This window comes from Centruroides sculpturatus, unplaced genomic scaffold (assembly GCF_000671375.1).
Source record: "Centruroides sculpturatus isolate CEXI.00-Female unplaced genomic scaffold, Cexi_2.0 scaffold188, whole genome shotgun sequence".
Taxonomy (NCBI): Eukaryota; Metazoa; Arthropoda; class Arachnida; order Scorpiones; family Buthidae; genus Centruroides; species Centruroides sculpturatus.
The window spans coordinates 151,836-172,318 of record NW_019384404.1 but is presented as its reverse complement, the minus strand read 5'-3'; the positions used below and the strand labels follow the sequence as shown (position 1 = coordinate 172,318).

The window sequence follows — 20,483 nt, the reverse complement described above, 5'->3', positions numbered from 1 at the left end:
TCATCTGGGATTATATACCGAAAGAATGTACTTTCATCAAAAATCTTTCATTTGATTTAGTTACAATCAATTTTAGTAAATTATATATTTAAAAATATTTGTATTAACAATACAATAAAATCTGTTTAATGTAATAATGACTTTGGGACTTGTCTATACTGATAATAATAACTACAATAGTTGATAACATTAAACAGATAAATAAATAAGATTAAAATTAGTGGAAATTTTGGTTTTATTGACATTAAAACAATTAAAAAAATGTATGATTTGGATATTTAATTATTATTATTATTAACTTATGTTTCTGATAACATTAAATGACTGATAACAATATCCATGATTACCTGATTATAATTAACACATTTTACTGTGTAATATACAGTATATATATACAAAATGAGTTTTGTTATTTAAACAATATATTTTACAAAATTCATTTTGTATGAAAATGTATCTTATAAAATTTTAAATATTTTAATTTAAAATTAAAATTGCAAAAGCAAACAAATACATAAAATATTTTTCTAATAAATAACAAAACAATTTTGTTTATTAGAATTTTTTAGAAAAATATCAGTAATATTATATAATTGCTATTTTTTATTGCTGCTAATATACTATATATTGCTAAGGCATAATTTCAAGAATGCTATTCCTGGAAAATAAAGAGAGTTTTCATGAATTTGATACAATAAAACAAAAAATTAAAAAAAAAATGACTAAGTACAGATAATTTTGTATTATATAATACAAAGATCAAAATGATATATGATAATTAACATTATATCATTTTTGAAAATTTCAAGCATAGTGTAATTTTTTACTAAATGAATCAGTTATAAAAGATTACACAATGAGAAATTAGAAATGTAATATAACACCAATATGTATGAAACATTCAGTCTACATCAAAACATCTTGTTTTACAGGTTGCAAAAAGTTACAAGGAGGAAAATCTTGTAATGTGCTATAAGACTAATTTACAATGTCCTAAGGGAGATATTGTAAGAAAAACATTGTACTTAAATGTAAATTAGTCTAAGAAAGATGTTGATTGAGAAAATTTTCCTCATTACATTCAACTTTTTGCAACTTCTAAAATAGTAAGTTTTACTTAGACTGAATTTTTCAGTTATTTTAGCTATATTAATGTCTTCAATACTTTAAGATTAGAATATCTTTTACATTAATGATTTGATTTTCATTCTATACTGCCAACATTTGTACTTTTTTGATAATTTTTTGGAATACAATTCTATTTTTCACTCTACACTGACCTCTGAAATCAATTTTTAATGCATAGTTTTTTCCCAAAGTACTTTTTTAAATTTCAAATTGCAATACTATTTTTGAAAGCATTCCAAAGTAATTTTTTATTTGTAATATTGAATGATTTTTTATTTGCTTTAAAATATATATATAAACAATGCAAAAAATAAAAAAAATTTTAATAAATAACTACAGTTTGAATACTAATGTAAAAAATTACATTTATCAAAGAAAAAGCAAAAACTGAGGTAAAGAAAATACATTTAGCCTTACAGTAGAACGATACTCATCTATTACAGATTCATTCCAATTATTTTTACTAACAAAGTTATAAACTGTTTTAATAGTTTTAATTGTTGCTATTATGTAAGACTATTTTTTATTCTGAAAATTACTAATACAGTAATCCTTCTATTTATGTGAGTTAATTAGTTCCATGAAAACTATATAAATGGAGCCATGGAAAACTATTTAAAATTCTGTTTCATATTCTCAAATACAGTGTTTTACTCTTACTGGGATAGAAAAGTTTTAACTAAAGTTTTTTTTTTAACTATAAGTCTAAATAAAAGGTTACTGATAACAAAAAAGAAAAAAAACTTTTTTATGTAATTATTATTTATTTCCATAAAGTTGATTATTTAAGATTTAAAAGGTTTTCAACCATTTTAAAATGAATTTGCGCAAACAAAAACACATTTAATGGAAGGGTTACTGTATTAATATGTAACAGTTTAACATTACAGTGGCAGCTATTAGTGGTAGACAATGGTGTACTGTACATTCTAATTTGTAAACTATACATGTTCTTGAAACAATTTTTTTTAATTGATATAAAAAATTCTCTCTGTTTTAATTAATTCAGCATTACTTGACATAATTTTACATGCAAAATGTTTACTTGTTTTAATAACAGTGGAAATATTGTACAATAAAAAAAATTAAAATATTCAATATATTTAATTCACCTTATATTATAACAAATTCTTTATTTTATTTACTCAATACATATTATAGACTGTCTACAGAATAATTATGAAGTAAACTAAAAGTTTTTATTACATAACTTACTGTTTCCAGAATCCAAGAGGAAAAAGTTTCGACCTTTTCGAGCTGTCAGAAATATGTTTCGCAAGAGAATGAGAAGGCAGGGATCAGAAAATTTGCAGGATTATAAAAAATCGCGTTCAACTACAGAATTGCAAAGTGATCAGGAAGGAAGTAGAAGGTAAACAATTTAATACAGTAGAAGTTTCATATTTGTGGGTATTGAATTCTGTAAAATTTCCACAAATGTGGAATCCATTTATCAGTATATAGAAAAAGAAATACATTGAAAATATAAGATTAGAGGACTGAAAAATATATGATTAGGAAATAAAAACATATTTTATATGAAGAAATTCCAATATCGCATTTTTAATACCTCATAGTTTTTTTATTAACATTTCTTATGGTACATTCATTTACAATGATAGTATGATCAATTATTCCTGTTGAATTTTTTCTCTGCAAGTGACCAACCAATTTAATTTTATCTTCAAGAGACATCATATTTATTAACCTTTTTGATAAAAAAAATCTGCTAGAGTATTCTTGTTTAGATAATATTATCGATTTGTAAGGAAAACAAAAAAAAAACCTAAAAATATGAAAGTAAATCACAATGTATGCTAATATGAAACAATGTTTACTATCAGTTTAAATGCTTATGCTAAAATAATGCAAGAAACTAAGAGATAGTATCTGCTAGCCTAGTGTAACAATAAATAAATTCTGGTAGAACTGTTTAAGATATAAAGAAAAATTAAAAATCATTTAATTGTCTCAGATTAACCTTTTTGTTCATTATTTGTTCCATCATTCGCAGAAGAACTAAGAAAGTTCTTCTGCAAATAAGTAAACCTTTACTTTACAAATATGAAAAATGATTGTAAATATCTTACTGTATATAGTTATGTGAAATGTGCAAATAATGAATGCAAGAACATGAAGATGTCATTATATTTATTGTTTGAATTAAATTTAGATGCAACAATTGTGATAAATTATTAATTTTTATTGTTTGATTATTTTAAAAATAACATTTTTTTCAATTTTAAAAATTTTTATTATATAATTCATAAAATTATAGAATTTTTGTATGTATGTACAGTACCTTTAATAAACAAAAAATTCAACAGGAATAATTGATCATGCTTTCATTGTGAATGAATCTACCATAAGAAATGTTTATAATAATAAACATTTCTTATGGTAGATTCATTCATTGGTATGGTATGGTATGGTATGGTATTATGGTATGGTAGATTTCTTTAAATATTAGTTAAATACTAACAATTAAAACTAATTCAGTTAAATTCATTGAGTACTCTTAAGAAAAAAATATACATAATTAATGTTTTTATAATAAAAAATAATAATCAAATTATTATCTACTAGAAATATTGAAATTATGTATATCTATAATAATATTAAATACTTAGAAAAATTTTTTAGTTGAACTCAGCTGAATTAGACTGTATGGAGACAGTCTGCATGAGTCATGGGAGAATTGCTGAGTTAGTTTGGTCATTTTCCTATGCAGTGAGTATTTGCTGAATTTACTCTATTGGTTAACAAATGTTATGGGCTCTCTTTATGCAAAAATATCATGTCTTAATGATTATCAAGTATCAGACAATGGGTATACAATTTTTATTTCTTTTATTTGTTTTTTCTGTTATATCACATATTCTCAATTCAGATTAAAATAGATACAGAAATGCATTTAAGGAAAAAGTTCTTTTTAACAACAAAAATTTAACCAATTTAATAATTTAACCTATAATAATCAAGCATTTTACAAATTATAGCATAATTTATACAGTTTTTTTATTATTTTAAATCTTATACTCTGTTTATTAAATTAATATTTTGTTATATGTTTTTCTTTGACTGCTAGCATATTTATTTATTTACTTATTTTTTCATCTACAGATTTTCAAGTCCAAATTCTTCATATACTGTTGGTTTAAGTGTGTCTCATGATAGTATCTTTTCTCCTGATCATGTTACTACATCATTGGATCCACAAGAGTTGCGTAATATTCATGGATTTCTTTCTGTTCAACATGTGGAACTAAAAGATTTGAAGGTATTTATTGATTTGATTAAAGATTAATAATGAGAAATATTTAATAGATAACCTACTAAATATTAAAATTTTATTTTTGAATTATCAATACAATACTTTTAATAAATATAATTTATGATTTAATTGAATTAAGTTAATACAAGTTATTAATAATGGCTGTAAAAATAAAATTAAAATATTATTACACAGATTTGTTGAATAATGTTGTTTTTACATTATAGATGATATCAGAAACCATAAAATTTCAGTGAAGAAAATAAAAAATGTTCATTATACATTTAAAATTCTTTCACTGTCTTTACACATTTTTTTCTTACTATCTTTATGAAATTTTAAATTACAAGAAAAATTACTATTGCTTGTACTAGTTTTAATTTATTATCACTGAATTTCTAATTATTATAATTTCACAAATATATTGCTGAAAATCAGAAATAATTTTTTAAAAATCTAAATCATTTTTACAGTATTAGAGTTATATCAAAAATTACATAATCATTACTGAGAAAATTGTTTATAAATATTATAATTCTGGAATATATATTAGCATGATGTAAGAGGGATATTAAATACATCAGACATGGAAAACAGATGCTTATTTTTATATAGCTTGCTTCTAACTGCTCTACTATTAAACTGATCAACAAATTATTAAAAGTCATCTATATTTAATAACTTTAAAATTAATCTAAAAGAGAAAATCTTGCTTTTTATTATCAATATATTACTAGGTATAATCCTAGTCATATTTATTTATTTTAATTTTAAATTTATTGATTGATTATAAACTTAATCTGTTTAAAGTATATTTTTTTATTTTATTAAAACACAATTTAAAAAATTTTGGAATTTAATTCAGAAAATAAACAACTTTTATTAATTTGTTATCATGAAATCAATTATTAAAAAAGATTTTAATCTTTTTATTTTTATTTAATAGTAATAGTGGATAATAATGGATGATTTTTTAAACAAAATACAGTAAATGTTTTTATTTTGTTAAAAAGTTGTAAATGTTTTTATGTTTAAAGAGCTTAGAGCTGTTTTTTGCATTAATCATTATGAATTGAAGAAAAAATTTACTTATTTATAATTTAAAGTTAAAAATTTGCATTTTTATAAACACAAATACGTTTATTTTTTTTAAAGAAAATCATTGATTCTTATTCACTATAATTACTAAATAAAAATAAAAAGAATTTTTTTATAATTTATTTTGTAGTACTAAATTAATAAAAGTTATTTATTCTCTGCTTTAAATTGCAAATTTTTCTTCATGTGATTGATCAAAATTCAATTCTATTTAGAAAGAAAGTATAATTAAATAGCTAATAATTTTGTATTCTTTATTTGAACAAATAGATTAGTTTTATCAAATATTTAATTTAGTTTTTCTAAGATAGTTAATATTAAATATTTCCAAATTCTTTCTGGTTAAAAATTATTTGTTGATTTTAACATAAAATTTGAATCCAATAATTTTTTTACATAAAATTTTTAAATAAAAATTTAATAATCTTATTTATCTCAACAATAATTTGAAAATACCAACAAGGGCAATCAATTATCATTAAAAATTTTATTTTATTTTATTTCATGTAGTTATTGCTATAATAAGGACTTCATTAAGTATGTAAATAATGGTTTTTAATTCTGATTAGAATGCTAAATTATAATTCAGAAATATATCAGCATTTCAAATAATTCTTTAATATAAAATTGAATTTTAAATATTCAGTGAAATAATTTTTATTATAATTAGAGTCAGTATTGATCATAAACTTAATAATAAAATTAAATTTAAGGATTAATATTAAAGATTATAAAATTATAGGAAATCCATAACTTTTGGATATAATGTGTTTCTATACAGAACAGACTTATTTTATATAGAATTTGATATATGTGGATTTATATATTCCTAGATGGTGAATGGTCAGACCACTCTTATTGCCATCTGAATCTGACATTTAACTCTTAAGTCAGCAAAACCATGTTTCTTTAGTTCTGACATTCTGTACAAGGAGAACTATTGAATGTCACTCATTGTAGTGAATATGCTTGTTTGCATGTATTTTTTTCTAGTGAACTTAATACAGTGTAATAAAATTTTGCTCTGTATATTCAAAAACATCAGACTGTAAAATGTTATTCATTATAGTAAAAACATAAGTAATGAATTTTAAACACATTTTAATGTTTTTAATGTTTTAATGTTTTGCATAAGTGTCTAGGTAATCATCTGGGATACTTGGGATAGAGTGTAAATTTTGAGTTTTGCTTTATACAGTAGCTGTTGACATGTAGTTGCATGCAAAACAAGTTCATGCTGTATTAACGTCAAATATCTGAAAACCAAACAATTGAGCTGCATGTTCCCAGAGAGCTAAAATGAAAGTTATAAAATCTCCTATTAAGGAGAAAAGTTTTAGTTTTTTGTAATTGAATATGTTACAATACATAAAACATTATTTAAAATGTTAAAATCAAAGATTAAATGAAAAGAAGACAATAAAAATTAATTTTCACAAATGATTTTACTGTTACAAAACCAAAACTGAGAGAAGGATCACTACACAATAGCTTAAAATTATCAGTTAAAAATGTACAAAGTGCTAATTTGGCATACAAGAAACAATATAAAAATATTAAGTTTTATGCACAAAATAACAAGTTATCTGAAAGTCAAGGACTAACTTTACTAATGAAGTTAATGAGAAGATTCACAAGACAATTTTAATCAAAAACTAAAAATGTAGTTGCTTTTACAGTTTATTCTATATTAAATGTTGTTAATTGGATCTAAAACAATATCATAATTTAAATTTTAATAAATATGTGAGTATCTGAAATTCTTTATCACCTAATCCTGATTCATTATAATTTATTAATTAATTTATTCTCTACATTCTGTGACTTTCATTTAAGCCTAACATCCTTATGGATGACACCTCCCTTCACTGTCATTATCTTGCAAGATTTTTTTTGAAAGATAATGATGTATCATCCCTTCCCGATAAAGTAGGAACTAATCATCTTAATTCACATTGGCCAAAAATTCAGAAAACTTCATCTAGATTGGTTTAATTTTATGAGACTCAATCCATATAAAAGGATTGATTGAAAACCTCACATCATTTGAATGACAATTTTGGAATTATAAAATTTGAGTTGAAAAGATTGGTTATAAAAGTTTTTTATGAAACATTAGTCACTATACATAGGTGAGACAGTTTGTTATTCTCTCTAATTTTTTCAGTTTCTGAACTTACATTATGTACTTCTGTATGAATTTTCTCTTAGAGAGAAAATTCATACAGAAGTACATAATGTAAGTTGGTAATTCAAGTTAAAATACAGTAAATTGGTTTTTATGCATAATTTTAGTTTATAAATATGGTTGACTTTTTTATTTATTATGAAAAAGTAATTGTAAATGTTATCAGTTATTTTCAATTTTAGAAATCTTTTCATGTGTTTTTTTGTAACTTTGAGTTAATATATTTATAAATTAATTTATGAGTATATTAACTGCTATATTTATTTATGAAAATTAATGATGTGATAAAATTCCAAATACTATAGTGTAGAAATCTTCTGTACATTACCTAATTCAAATTATTATTAACTTATATTTAGCATATTATTTAAGAGACCAAAAAACTTTTATGTAAAGTATGTTATATCAGGGATGGCGAATCTTTTTGAGTCTGCATGCCACATAGTAAGCATATTAAGCATACTTTTCTTTAAAAATGTTTATGCATGCAGAAGTTTTAGACTTTGAGTAATTAGTGAGGTTGAGGCCGAAGTTTTAAACTTGAAAACGTGTATGTTGGATGTTCAGCGCCTCTTTCCTGTAAGCCTAGAAATTTGACATTGGTGTTTGGATAGTCAGTGGAATCATGTTTGACATTCCAAACACCATTGTCAAACTTCTAGGCTTACAGGAAAGTGGTGCTGAACGTTCGATGTACACGTTTTTGCATTTAAAACTTTGGCCTCAACCTCACTACTATATTTAAATTTGACTGAATGGCCAAGCAGTCAAAGTGGTAGCTATCACTCTTGTGGACCCAAGATCAAAACCCCAGAAAATTTTCAGGTGGGTATCCAATTCCTCACCATCCAGCTGTTCCATTGTGGACTTGCTAAATAAAAAAGCCCTTTTAGTGTCCACAGGGCGAAAAGAGTTTTAAAAAACTATATTTAAATAAATAAAATAATATGCTGTAATTAGAGTAAATGTAAAAAACCTGATTGAAAAAGATGATAAACTGAAATCATATACTGTAATTCATTACGTGCCAGATGATTTCTTCGACATGCCACTTTGGGCACACGTGCCATAGGTTCGCCACCTCTGTGTTATATAATAATGTAACTATCACTACTGTTATAATCAGAATAATCTAAATTTTCAAAATTACATATATAACAAGTTGCTCATTAAAATAATTTATTTGAAAAACTCTAAAACTAAGAAAACAATTTTTTAAAAAATTTTTATAGACTGAATTATTTGCTCGAGTACGAGCTAGGAGAGATTCAGATGATGAAGATGCTGGATTACCTCATAGTCCATGTACTAGTCCTACTACTGCTGATATTTTATCACAGAATCTAAAGGTCTGAATTAGATTTATTTTTTTATAATGCATACAATAAACAATTATTTTTCATAGTTTCTAAAAAGTATAATATTTTAATATTTAAGACATTATAACTATACAAAATGAAATGATATCACATGTAACCATTTATCATATACACAATGTAATTAATTAGCATAATTATTTGGATAAATATATAACAAGAAACATCAGATTTCAAAGACAACTACTATCAAGTAACTGCTCATTATAAATATATTGTATAATGGTTTAACTTATTTATCTTAAAAAAGATTATGAGCAAAATTTCCTAACCTGATTGCAAAATAATTTAAAATAAGTATCAAATGAAACAGGATGTCATTTAAATATCAAATTACATTTTGTTGTTTCATTATCTATTTACCTTTGAGACAGTTTGTCATTTTTAAGAAATTAAGAAATTCTATTTAAGGAATTGTTTAAGAAATCTATAAAATTATTTAGAAATATTTTTCTTTTGTTCTCTGATGAGAAATACAAGATTCTTGATTGATTCTGTAGATTTCTCATCTCACAGAATCAATTTTACTGTTCATAAAGAAAATTCAACAACAATAATTGTAAATGATTACAGATATATTTGTATCTTTTCTCAGTGACAGTAAGTGAGAACTAATTCACATGCGTGTACACACACGCACACACACACATGAATTATTTCCACTTTTCTGTTTTGTCTCTATATAATGTAATGTATACAATAAAAAAAAATTATTACAATGAATATAAATATATTTAGGTTTCTACTTATGTCATTTTAAAGAAACTACACAAGAGTAGTTTTCTTATACATGAAATAAGCAAAGACATTTCAAAATTTTTTTTTTTAAAGTGGACTCTTTTTTATATTTTTTTTTTTCCTGTAGCATGAATTTATTTTTCAATTTTGTTTAGGTCAAAAGTTATTCCAAGTCTAGATGTTTGGACATAATTAATTAAAATTTAGCCATTTTTTTTGAAAAAAAAAACTGTTGCCAAATGTAACATATTGGATTTAATTTAAACTCAAAACTTAGTTATTTTTCCTTTTCGAGATTTTGTTTTCAAGAAAATTATTCACTTCACTGAAAACATTTATGATTCGTTTATTATTTTTTCTGTTAACCAAAAACTATTTATTAAAAATTTAAAAATAATAATAATTCTGCAAAACCAGCAAAAAGGGCAATCTATCAACTTTTGAGAAGCAAGTAAAGTATCGGCAGCTTGGCAATCAAGCGTATTGTAAGCGTCAAGAATGGTGGCTAAGTGGCAGCATACTTAAGGGCAGAACCCTTTAGTTTAATGTATTTGCCCAACTCATTTCTTTATGTTTTTTGCTTTTTCTTTGTTTGCATTTTTATTTTATATTTTTTATTGCTTATCTTGAATGTCATTATTTTTTAACGTGCTAATATTTATTGTGTTTATTTAATGTTAGCCTGTTGTAGAGATGGCATACATAATTTCATTTAGAATATCTTTTAAAAACGTTCCAAAACGCATTTATTGTTAATGCAAATTTTCTAAGAGTTCAATTTTTTCCATTTATTCTTGATAAAGGTCATTAAATATGACCGAAAACGTTCGAATTTAATAAATACAGCTGCACATTTACAAGGTGTATTGAGTGTGTTTTGTTAATAATAATTTTGCTTTCATTATCAAAATTATAGTAAACTTAAATATTTTAAAATTTCCTCCTCAAATAACTTATTTTTAAAATAATCAAACATCTTAGTATTTCCAGCAACGAAGTATTTAATAAAATAATAACGTTTTCGACTATATTTAATAGTCTTCTTCAGTTAAGCTACTTTAAAACAAAAACGAACGTAAAATAGAACGCAAGCAATACAATGGTTTAAAACTTGAAAATTAATTACAACAAAATAAAAATAAAATAAAACATAAAAACAAAATTAAATTACAATAAAATATTAAGAAAAGTAATCGTGGTAAAGAATTAAATTAAATAAAATATTAAGAAAAGTAATCGTCGTGGTAAAAAGATTTCCATGAGAAAGATAGACTTTCTGTGTCTCTATGGTTGATGCATCCTTTGTTAATATGGGTCTTGTAAATTTCAAGTTTTTCAATATGTTTAAGTACTTGTTTGTTGGTGGCTGTCCTAATTATGGATGCTTTGTCCCAATGTACATTAATATCTTGATGTTTAGTGAAGGCTGCAAGGACGGTGCTGTCCACGTTTTTAGTAATAGAATACTTATGTTCTTTAAGCCTCTGTTTTAAAAGTCTTGTAGTGGCACCAACGTAAACGAGATCTGAATTAAAACGGCGGTCACTTAAAGAAATAGAATAAACTCCCGTACTATTGTTTCGGTTTCCTTTTTTCTTATCAGTTCATAAAATTCTATAAATCTTAGCATTACGATAATAAATAACTCTTAAATTATTCTTGTGAGATAATTTTTTAATCATCGATTGCAAGAAAGGTATATAGTTGAGAACTACTCTTCATCCTTGGTTCTTAGTTGTAGGTTGCTTATTTGTTTGATTACAAAATTTAGCAATAAGAGCATTAATTTCACTTATACGATATCCCTGTTGTACAGCTATTGTATGTATGTAATTTAATTCTCTATGTGTGTCAAACAACAGGGATATTGTATAAGTGAAATTAATGCTCTTATTACTAAATTTTGTAATCAAACAAATAAGCAACCTACAACTAAGAACCAAGGATGAAAAGTAGTTCTCAACTATATACCTTTCTTGCAATCGATGATTAAAAAATTATCTCACAAGAATAATTTAAGAGTTATTTATTATCGTAATGATAAGATTTATAGAATTTTATGAACTGATAAGAAAAAAGGAAACCGAAACAATAGTACGGGAGTTTAATCTATTCCTTTAAGTGACCGCCGTTTTAATTCAGATCTCGTTTACGTTGGTGCCACTACAAGACTTTTAAAACAGAGGTTTAAAGAACATAAGTATTCTATTACTAAAAACGTGGACAGCACCGTCCTTGCAGCCTTCACTAAACATCAAGATATTAATGTACATTGGGACAAAGCATCCATAATTAGGACAGCCACCAACAAACAAGTACTTAAACATATTGAAAAACTTGAAATTTACAAGACCCATATTAACAAAGGATGCATCAACCATAGAGACACAGAAAGTCTATCTTTCTCATGGAAATCTTTTTACCACGACGATTACTTTTCTTAATATTTTATTGTAATTTAATTTTGTTTTTACGTTTTATTTTATTTTTATTTTGTTGTAATTAATTTTCAAGTTTTAAACCGTTGTATTGCTTGCGTTCTATTTTACGTTCGTTTTTGTTTTAAAGTGGCTTAACTGAAGAAGACTATTAAATATAGTCGAAAACGTTATTATTTTATTAAATACTTCGTTGCTGGAAATACTAAGGTGTTTGATTATTTTAAGTATTTATATTCCAGTAAGTTATTTTATTTTATAACTCATTTTTGTTATGTTATAAAATCTATTATTATTTCATAATAAAAGAAATAAAAATACTCACAAGAAATATTCTATGAAATGAATAAAACCATAACCCAAATAATACAAGCCAAATTGTTGAATTATTTACTAGACTCTTAAGTAGACCATTAAATAAATCCCTCATTGTAGTCATTTAAATAAATCCTTAATCTTATAAAAACTTTTTAATGCAAATATTCTTTAGAAATTTTGTATTAGCTTTAGGTTCATTATTTAGATTTATCAGAGAATTTTTTGATAAAGATGTTTGATCTTCATATTCCAAATGTTTTTTTTGTAAAATGAAATAAATCATTTATAACAGATATTACTTTAAAAATCATATTTAAGAAAAATAGAATTACAAATCCAATATTTATTTTTGATGTAATTACCATGACAATTTTTTTTACATCATTATTATTATTTTTTAATTATTACAAAACTGGATAAACTGAAAATATTGGAAAAATTAATAAATGATTATTTAGTATTTTTATTATGTAATTTCTTATGTATACAGTTATATTAATATAATTAAAATTTCAATAAGTTAAGACTATTAACTTATTGAAATATAGCAGTATACATATTAATTAATCCAAAATAACATTCTAATATTATCTGTTTCAAAATTTCTATAAAAGCTTATCATCATGACACCTTACTTTACTTTAATGAATAAGTTTAAAATTTACTTAAAATATTTCAAAAATATTTATTATGTTATTTTTTAGTCTAAAGGCGGGATATCGCATACCACTTGTAGTGCTGGAAGTTTGATAAGTATGGGAAGCTCTGAAAATGATGAGGTATGTTTTTAAAATTTTAAATTTGAAAAATAAAGTCTAAAGTAAATCAATTTGTTTCTAATTTTGCAACATCAGTTCTTGATGTTTCTTAACTCAATATTTTACATCATAACAAAAATTACAGAACTATAAAAATTGGTACCAGAAAAGTATACATTCAATTATTTTGAATCTATTCAATCATATATTTTATATGATCTATAAATTAAAAATAATATTAACATTGTGCTTGATAATTCAAAGAAACAAAAATTTTTATTTTAAAATATAATGATATATTTGAAATGTATAACTGGAAACATTATGTTTTATTACATAATTTATATATAAATCATTACATAATTTTATACAAATTATGTTTATAAATTTCTAAATTAAATAATATTGTGCAGATATTAATTACAGTATTTTATTAAAACTAGACAAAAACGAAAGCTAATATTGATATTGAGGGAAGATAAATGCCTACTCAGAGGTTCATGCTGGAAGGGAAAAGGGGGAAAGGACAGATTAGAGCAAGAAGAAAGCATCACATATGACTTAGTTAGATATGGAGAAGGAACAGGAACTGGTTTACAATGCAACAGAGGAAAATTCTCATTTACAAACAGATTCCGTGCATTTCAAGGTAAAAATTCCCAATAACAAGGGAAATAGCTTGTTTGGTCCATAACAATAAACCAACATTTGGAAAAATCAAGAAAAATACTAACAAGAGTTGACAGTACAGAAATATTGTTCAGTATGACAATATCTAAGATACAGTGGAGAATCAACTTGATCTTAAAATAGTATACAAAGTAAATAAACTACATGCAGAAATGAAATTTAAAAAGTAAAATAAAATAAAACACACAAAAATTTTCTAACCTTGAAATTCACCCATTGATTGATTTGGATGAAGAAAGTCCAGAAAAACAGGAATGAATTATGTAGGAGAAAGATTTAGAACAAATTAAAGCATTAGGAGAGAGAGAGAGAGAGAGATGATATGATTCTATTGCATATAACCAGTTTTCAAAGAGAATAAAGTCACAAAAAGTTTGTCATCATACAGAAAAATGATGCAAATAGAAAATGAAGAGAAATTTAAAAATGATCAATAAACATAGGCAAGAATGCTTTAAAGGAAAGAAAACTAAGAAACTATGAAAATAGATGTCTGTTTGTTAAATATTTTAAAGTATAACAAAGATTCTTCTCAAAAATTATCTAAAATTTAAGGAGTACAGTATAGATATATAATAAAGAATCTTCATTATATCAAATACACAAATATGATGTTAGCTCTAAATGTTCTGCTAAAACCCTTAAGGCCCTACATATGGAAGTGCCCCACTTTGTTCTCACAGTAATAAATGAAATGCAAATTAAATTGCTAAGTAATAATGATTTTAAATGTGGGAGACTCAAAAATGACTCCTGCCTAGAGACTCACAAACTTGACAACTAGCACCATTTTACTACATTGAGAATTACTGCATCAATACTAATACTAAATATTCGGTATTTATGCAGTGATAGCTCATTCTTCATAAGAGGTGGTCAGTCATTATCTTGTACTAAGATATTTAAAGACTAACTTAATAAACATATATGTAGTGCTATGTTACTATATGGTTATTGTTCTCTGTATGTTTCTATATTATTTTGTGTATATAAACTGCTTTCCGTTTACCACGTGTTGGGATGTGAGTGTTAAGGATGTACGAGACAAATTGTTCCAACGAATGTCAATTAAACAATAATTTATTACAACAGGGATTAACAGGTAATACAGAGATGCCCGTCAGAGACAAATACACTTATATGCAACAGGTCTCTACTCTCGTCCTGAATCTTACAATTTTTAATCATCACGATATAGGTTCTAATCACTAACTTATAATTAACTTATATCTAACTTAATCTAACACTATACTAATAAGAGGAAAAGGAAGGAAGGAAAGAAAAGGTCTACCGGTAGTTAGCACAGGAGGTCCTGATCGGGTGACCGGAAATGGTCATTAGTAGAAAGAAGAAGGAAGGAAAAGAACAAAGAATCTTAAATCTAAATACTATAACTATGTATATACAAAATGGCGGACAGCCACAGGGATTTACTTTTTGTGTTATTTCTCGTGTGTTGTCCGCCTGTTTTCATCATATCACCTTTTCTATGGTACATCAGTCAGAGTAAAATAATTGGTCAAAGAAGGGGTCATGTGGTTAGAGAGCATTCCTGGATGGCGGAAAGTATAAATTGAACCGACTCACATGTTTGAGATCTTTTTGCCGTTTTCTACGTTGACAGGCAGCAGAGTTTAGGTTCGAACTCTGAAAGAAAAGAGAAGAGTCTGGGCCAAAGGCAACCAAGGATTGAATGCAATAAATGGAGGTAGTGTAATCCAATTTCATCCTAAAGGAATCATCATTCACAAGCATGTGATGGGCATATTTGGATAGGTTATAGCTAAAGGACCCTGATAAGACTATTATTTATATATGTATGATGTATATATGTATATCTACATATATCTGAATAGACATGGGTGATTACGAGGGATAAACCGATGATCTGTGCATGTTATGATGTTCATCTAGGAGAACAACAAAGGAAAGTTGTGGCAGCATGTGGTCATCATGTAAATAACTGTATGAAATTTAAACACATATTAGCTTTAGTAGAAAAATTGGAAGTAATGCTTTGTTATTAGTGCTAAGTAGTGGTATGTATATCTATGCCAAACCTGCCGTTTGTTGGCTATGTTCTTGTGTTGTTTTATTTAAAGTTGTAAAGTCCTCATTTCCATTAAATAATCTACACCCAGACTCAATATATCCCAGTATATCTGAGGTATTTACATATGTAAGAGCTTGTGAAAAGGCAATTAAGTGTAGCATGCCATATCATGACAAATTAATTCTAAAATTATCCCAAATAAGAATAATACAAGGGTAATTCAATAATTAGGGACATATTATCTTGATATGTAATAATATTAAACATGAAACTACTACAGTATGTATAGACAGCTAAAAGGTAATGTGCAACAGATGGTGGGGCACACATGATTCTAACAACTGTACAAGAAACATAGCTGTTCTGCTAGAAAATTGTATCAGAGAAGAGCAGTGTTTTGTTGTAAGATTTTTGTGGTCAGAAGAATTGAAACCAGGGATAGATATCTTTACTGAAAAATAATTCAGCAGTATGATGGAAAGTTGTATGAGTGAAAGAAAAATGTACCAGTGGAATAGAAAGATTTCAAGAAAGCCTAACATCAGTTTTTGAAGAACATCACTCAGGTCACCCTAACATAGTCATTGATGATGTCAAGGGGCTGTCCACACTGGAAAAGAGGGAGAGGGTTATGACAAATTGGACAAAGTCATAGGAGGAGGAAGGGAGGTGTTGAGTTTCAGTGGATGTCCGTTTTATTTCATTAAATTTTAAACAGTTTTTGAATTTTATTATATTTATTTCAAAAATTCTTATGTTTCATTTCTACTTATGGTATCTATCTATCATAAAGTGATAAAGGTTTTAAGGAAGGTTGAGTTTTGTTAGATGTCCAAAGAAGTGACGGCTATGGAAACTTGGACAAATTGGGAGAGGGGGAGTAAAAATTTTAAGAAAAATGCATACATAATTTATGGACAGCCCTCAATGTTGTTTGCATTAAAGCATTTATTCATGTGAGTAGATGGATTTCTGTGAACATAAGCATTATATCATCCATGACTCTGGATCCAAGTCATGTGTCATAGATCAATTGTCTCAGCATCCATATCTGTATTCCAGGTGGATGCTGAGACAGTTGAGTGATGATCCACGTTGGAATCAAGTTACAAAGTTTTCAAGACACATTATCTTGCTAAAAGTGAAAAGTTTTTTTCACTTTCAGCACTTTCCATGTTTGTATGTGTTTGCTAATCTTAGTATTTGAGGATGCAGTGATGAGTTATAGCTTCTTGGTGCCCGAGCAAAATGAATTAAGAAGCCCCATGTACAGTGTTGATTTTGTATATTTTTCTTCAGGGAGAATTTTTTGGGGAATCCCCCAGTTTCATTGTTTGTTTTCTAATTCGACTTCTGGAGGATTAAGTGCTGTGCCATGCCACACCAGCAAGTTAGGGTCCTCAGATATGGTGTCAATTTTAAAATTTTGATATTCTTACTATAGTGATGAGTTTATAAAAGATTTGTTTGGGGCCCCAGGCAATTGTCTTTTTTGCCCATAGGATAATGCATCACTGCAAGGAAATAGATTTTACAGCAACAATGAGGGGAAAGAAGCAGTGCATTTGATGCTTCTACTGAAATACAGAAACTTGTTAAAAGATGTGAAAAGTGCATTGCAAAGGATGATGGCTATGTAGAAATATGACATCTTATTTGGCATATATGATGCATTGTACAGTACATCTCAATAAAATAAAATAAAAAATGCAATTTGCCCTTACTTGTTGAATTGCTTGTTGAACCTTGAAAAGAAAATAACCCTCTACAATTTAATTGATACTTTGACATCATAAGTTAAACATAAAAAAGCAGTATAATATAGATTCTTGATTTAACAAGATTTTTAAAATTTTGAACTTATATTTTAGGAAATATTAATTAAATTAATTAATTAAATATTATCAATTTAGCTTTCTTTTTAATGAATTCTTAAAATCTAAATTGCAATTTACTTTGTATTTTTAGGATTTGACTGGACAAACTCTTTCCAGCCATTCATCAAGAATGTCATTGTCTGATAGAAAATTTGCAGACTCAGGTTAACTTTTTAAATATTTTTATTATTAAATAAACTTTATTTTCAATATATCATAAAATAGAAATTATCATTTCTTTATTCAAACTTGCTACATTTTGCAATATTATTTTTATATAAGTGTAGTATTTATGTATTGATTTAATTGGTATTCATTTTATTAAAATATTATTATTAGTTTATTTATATATTTTTTTAAATTATAATTCAGTAAAGAATGAGTTACTTTATTTGTGTTTACTTTTAATCTTTTAATCAAAATTTAAATTTTTTTTCTATTAAATTAACTTATTAGTATAAAAAAACAAATACCATATTTAACTTGCCACTTACTCCCAAACATTGAAGGAGTATGTAAGTTCAATTTCTCTGTAATGCTGAGCTGCTTCATAAGTAATTGCTTTTCAAGCTTTAAGTAGTTTGAGCTATAAATGAAGAATACATTTTGGTTAAAGATTCATTAAAGATCTCACAGGACAAAAAGGCGACTATAATTTGAAACTTTCTTTCAGGGTGGCATTTTATATCCACCCTGAAAGAAATAAAACAAAAGAAAAAGAATAAAATAATTTTTTGGGCATATTTTGATGTAGAACATGTGTGAAGACCCAACCGAGGTCCGAATCATGTAAATCGTGATATTCCTATGATTAAATAATAACGATAGATTAAATATGAGAGGGAGAGGAAAATCCCATAACTTAAACAACGCGGCACAAAATGTAGACAACGAGTCTCGGATGACTCGAACACGTGTTAAACGAACTGTCAATGTCAGAGTGAAAAGTTATAAGTCAGAGACAAGTGGTCATATGCAGGTAGAACTTTGACCCCGCGCTCATAAACAGTCAATCTAGGGAAACAATTTCTGAAAAGAGGGAAAGATTTAAGAGAGACAAATCATTGCATATGATCGTTCGAGTACCCAGATGACAGAAATCGCGAGTAACGGAGTTAAATTATGAGCGCGAGTCTTGCAATTTTGTCAACAGTCGACAGAACGGCGTCGAGCCGACACCTGGAATCGGACCTTTCTCGTGACCTGAGGCGGTCTCAGTTTATCCCAAAACAAAAGAGAGACCAATCGGGAAGCGAGAAAGGGGATGAAGGGCCAATCGGAAGTCCGAATAGTGGAAGAGAAAAACTATAAAAATCCGAAATCCGAGGTCAGGGGGGCTCTCCTCCGACTCCACGAAAGGTAGTGACTTCTATTGTGGTGTGTCGTCGCAAAGGAACTGTGGACTCCGCCGCTTATATCTTCCGATCGTCCGCCGTGATCAGCAACAGCATCTCGTCCGCCCCGGGGCTACGACCGACGCCGAAGTTCTCACACTCCGCATCTTCGAGGGAAGAATCTAGTGAAGGACTGTCGATTGCCGATGTAAGCATATATGTTAACAAATAAACGGCTTTCTTGTGTAAAACACTTGTCGTCATTTGCCTCCTCTGTCACCGCCCACATACAACCTTCCCTTAGGTCCATCCTGACGCGGGATTAATAGATCCCACCTAAGAGACGGCATCCTTACACAGGTGCCGTGAAGTGGGTTTCAAGCCCCTTATCTCCCCCGGATCGGCCATCTTACACATGATAAAGCAATTTTTTGTTTAGATGTATATATTTGTGATCTGAAAAATTGTTTCGTTAAAATATAACACAGACAATGTAAAACACTTGTTATCAAATTGGATTCTACTTTGTTCCTTAAATGTAAACCAAATAATAGCAAAAAGTTAAAATTCTTTCCATGAATTTTACTACTGAAAACTTTGATCTTGTTATAAAAATGTACAGTGGGTGATCAGTTAATGAACATAATCCATTCCAAGACTTGTTCGCTATCCGAATTATTCATTAACCGATTATCGATTTACCATAGGTTTTAATGGGAATTTAATTAATTTGTTCTGGAGACCCTCAAAAATAAAAAATATATACTTTCTTAGTACATTTATTTATATGTAATAATAAAAATGCATCCATATGAAATCTTGCATTTTTATTAGTCATGTTTTTTCCATTTGAAAGGGTTAAAGAATCTGTCTAATGTCGATTGCTTTTCTCTCTTCTTCAGGATTTTTCGTAAGTAATTGCAATTGTAGAAATCCCCAAGCCTCAACCTGGTTTGGATGCCATTCTAAGACCGTTGTTTTGACATCCTCCCACTTCTTCAAAGGATCTTTAATAACAAATATCGACATTAATTCTCTTTTTCAGAAGAAAACATATCTTGCCAAGTTTCTTGGTGTTCTTCATTCAAGAGTTCTTGGCATTCTTCTGTTGTCAGATCCGTTTCAGGTTCCATTATGAACTCTTCGATGTTCTTTATTTCTCAGATGTGATTTTTGTTACTCCTTTAGTTGCTTGAGTCTTCTTGATTATACA

General features: G+C 26.9%; 1 protein-coding gene and 1 long non-coding RNA gene across 4 annotated transcripts in view; one reads left to right on the top strand and one right to left on the bottom strand.

Annotated features, from left to right (window-relative positions):
• Positions 1–20,483, top strand: part of LOC111618748 (putative uncharacterized protein DDB_G0282133) — a 44,419-nt gene that overhangs the window by 5,805 nt on the left and 18,131 nt on the right. For both annotated transcript variants that reach the window (XM_023360311.1, XM_023360310.1), the window contains exons 3-7: positions 2,353–2,500; positions 4,252–4,408; positions 8,921–9,037; positions 13,263–13,337; positions 18,028–18,100. In XM_023360311.1, coding sequence (XP_023216079.1) covers positions 2,353–2,500; positions 4,252–4,408; positions 8,921–9,037; positions 13,263–13,337; positions 18,028–18,100 — 570 coding nt within the window. The remainder of the gene's footprint in view (positions 1–2,352; positions 2,501–4,251; positions 4,409–8,920; positions 9,038–13,262; positions 13,338–18,027; positions 18,101–20,483) is intronic.
• Positions 4,260–20,483, bottom strand: part of LOC111618749 — a 29,904-nt gene continuing 13,680 nt past the window's right edge. Inside the window, exons 4-5 of one of the 2 annotated variants that reach the window (XR_002755638.1) lie at positions 18,410–18,522; positions 4,260–4,393 (exon numbers count right to left, since the gene is read on the bottom strand). This is a non-coding gene — a long non-coding RNA (uncharacterized LOC111618749). The remainder of the gene's footprint in view (positions 4,394–18,409; positions 18,523–20,483) is intronic. The other variant, XR_002755639.1, reaches the window with a different exon arrangement.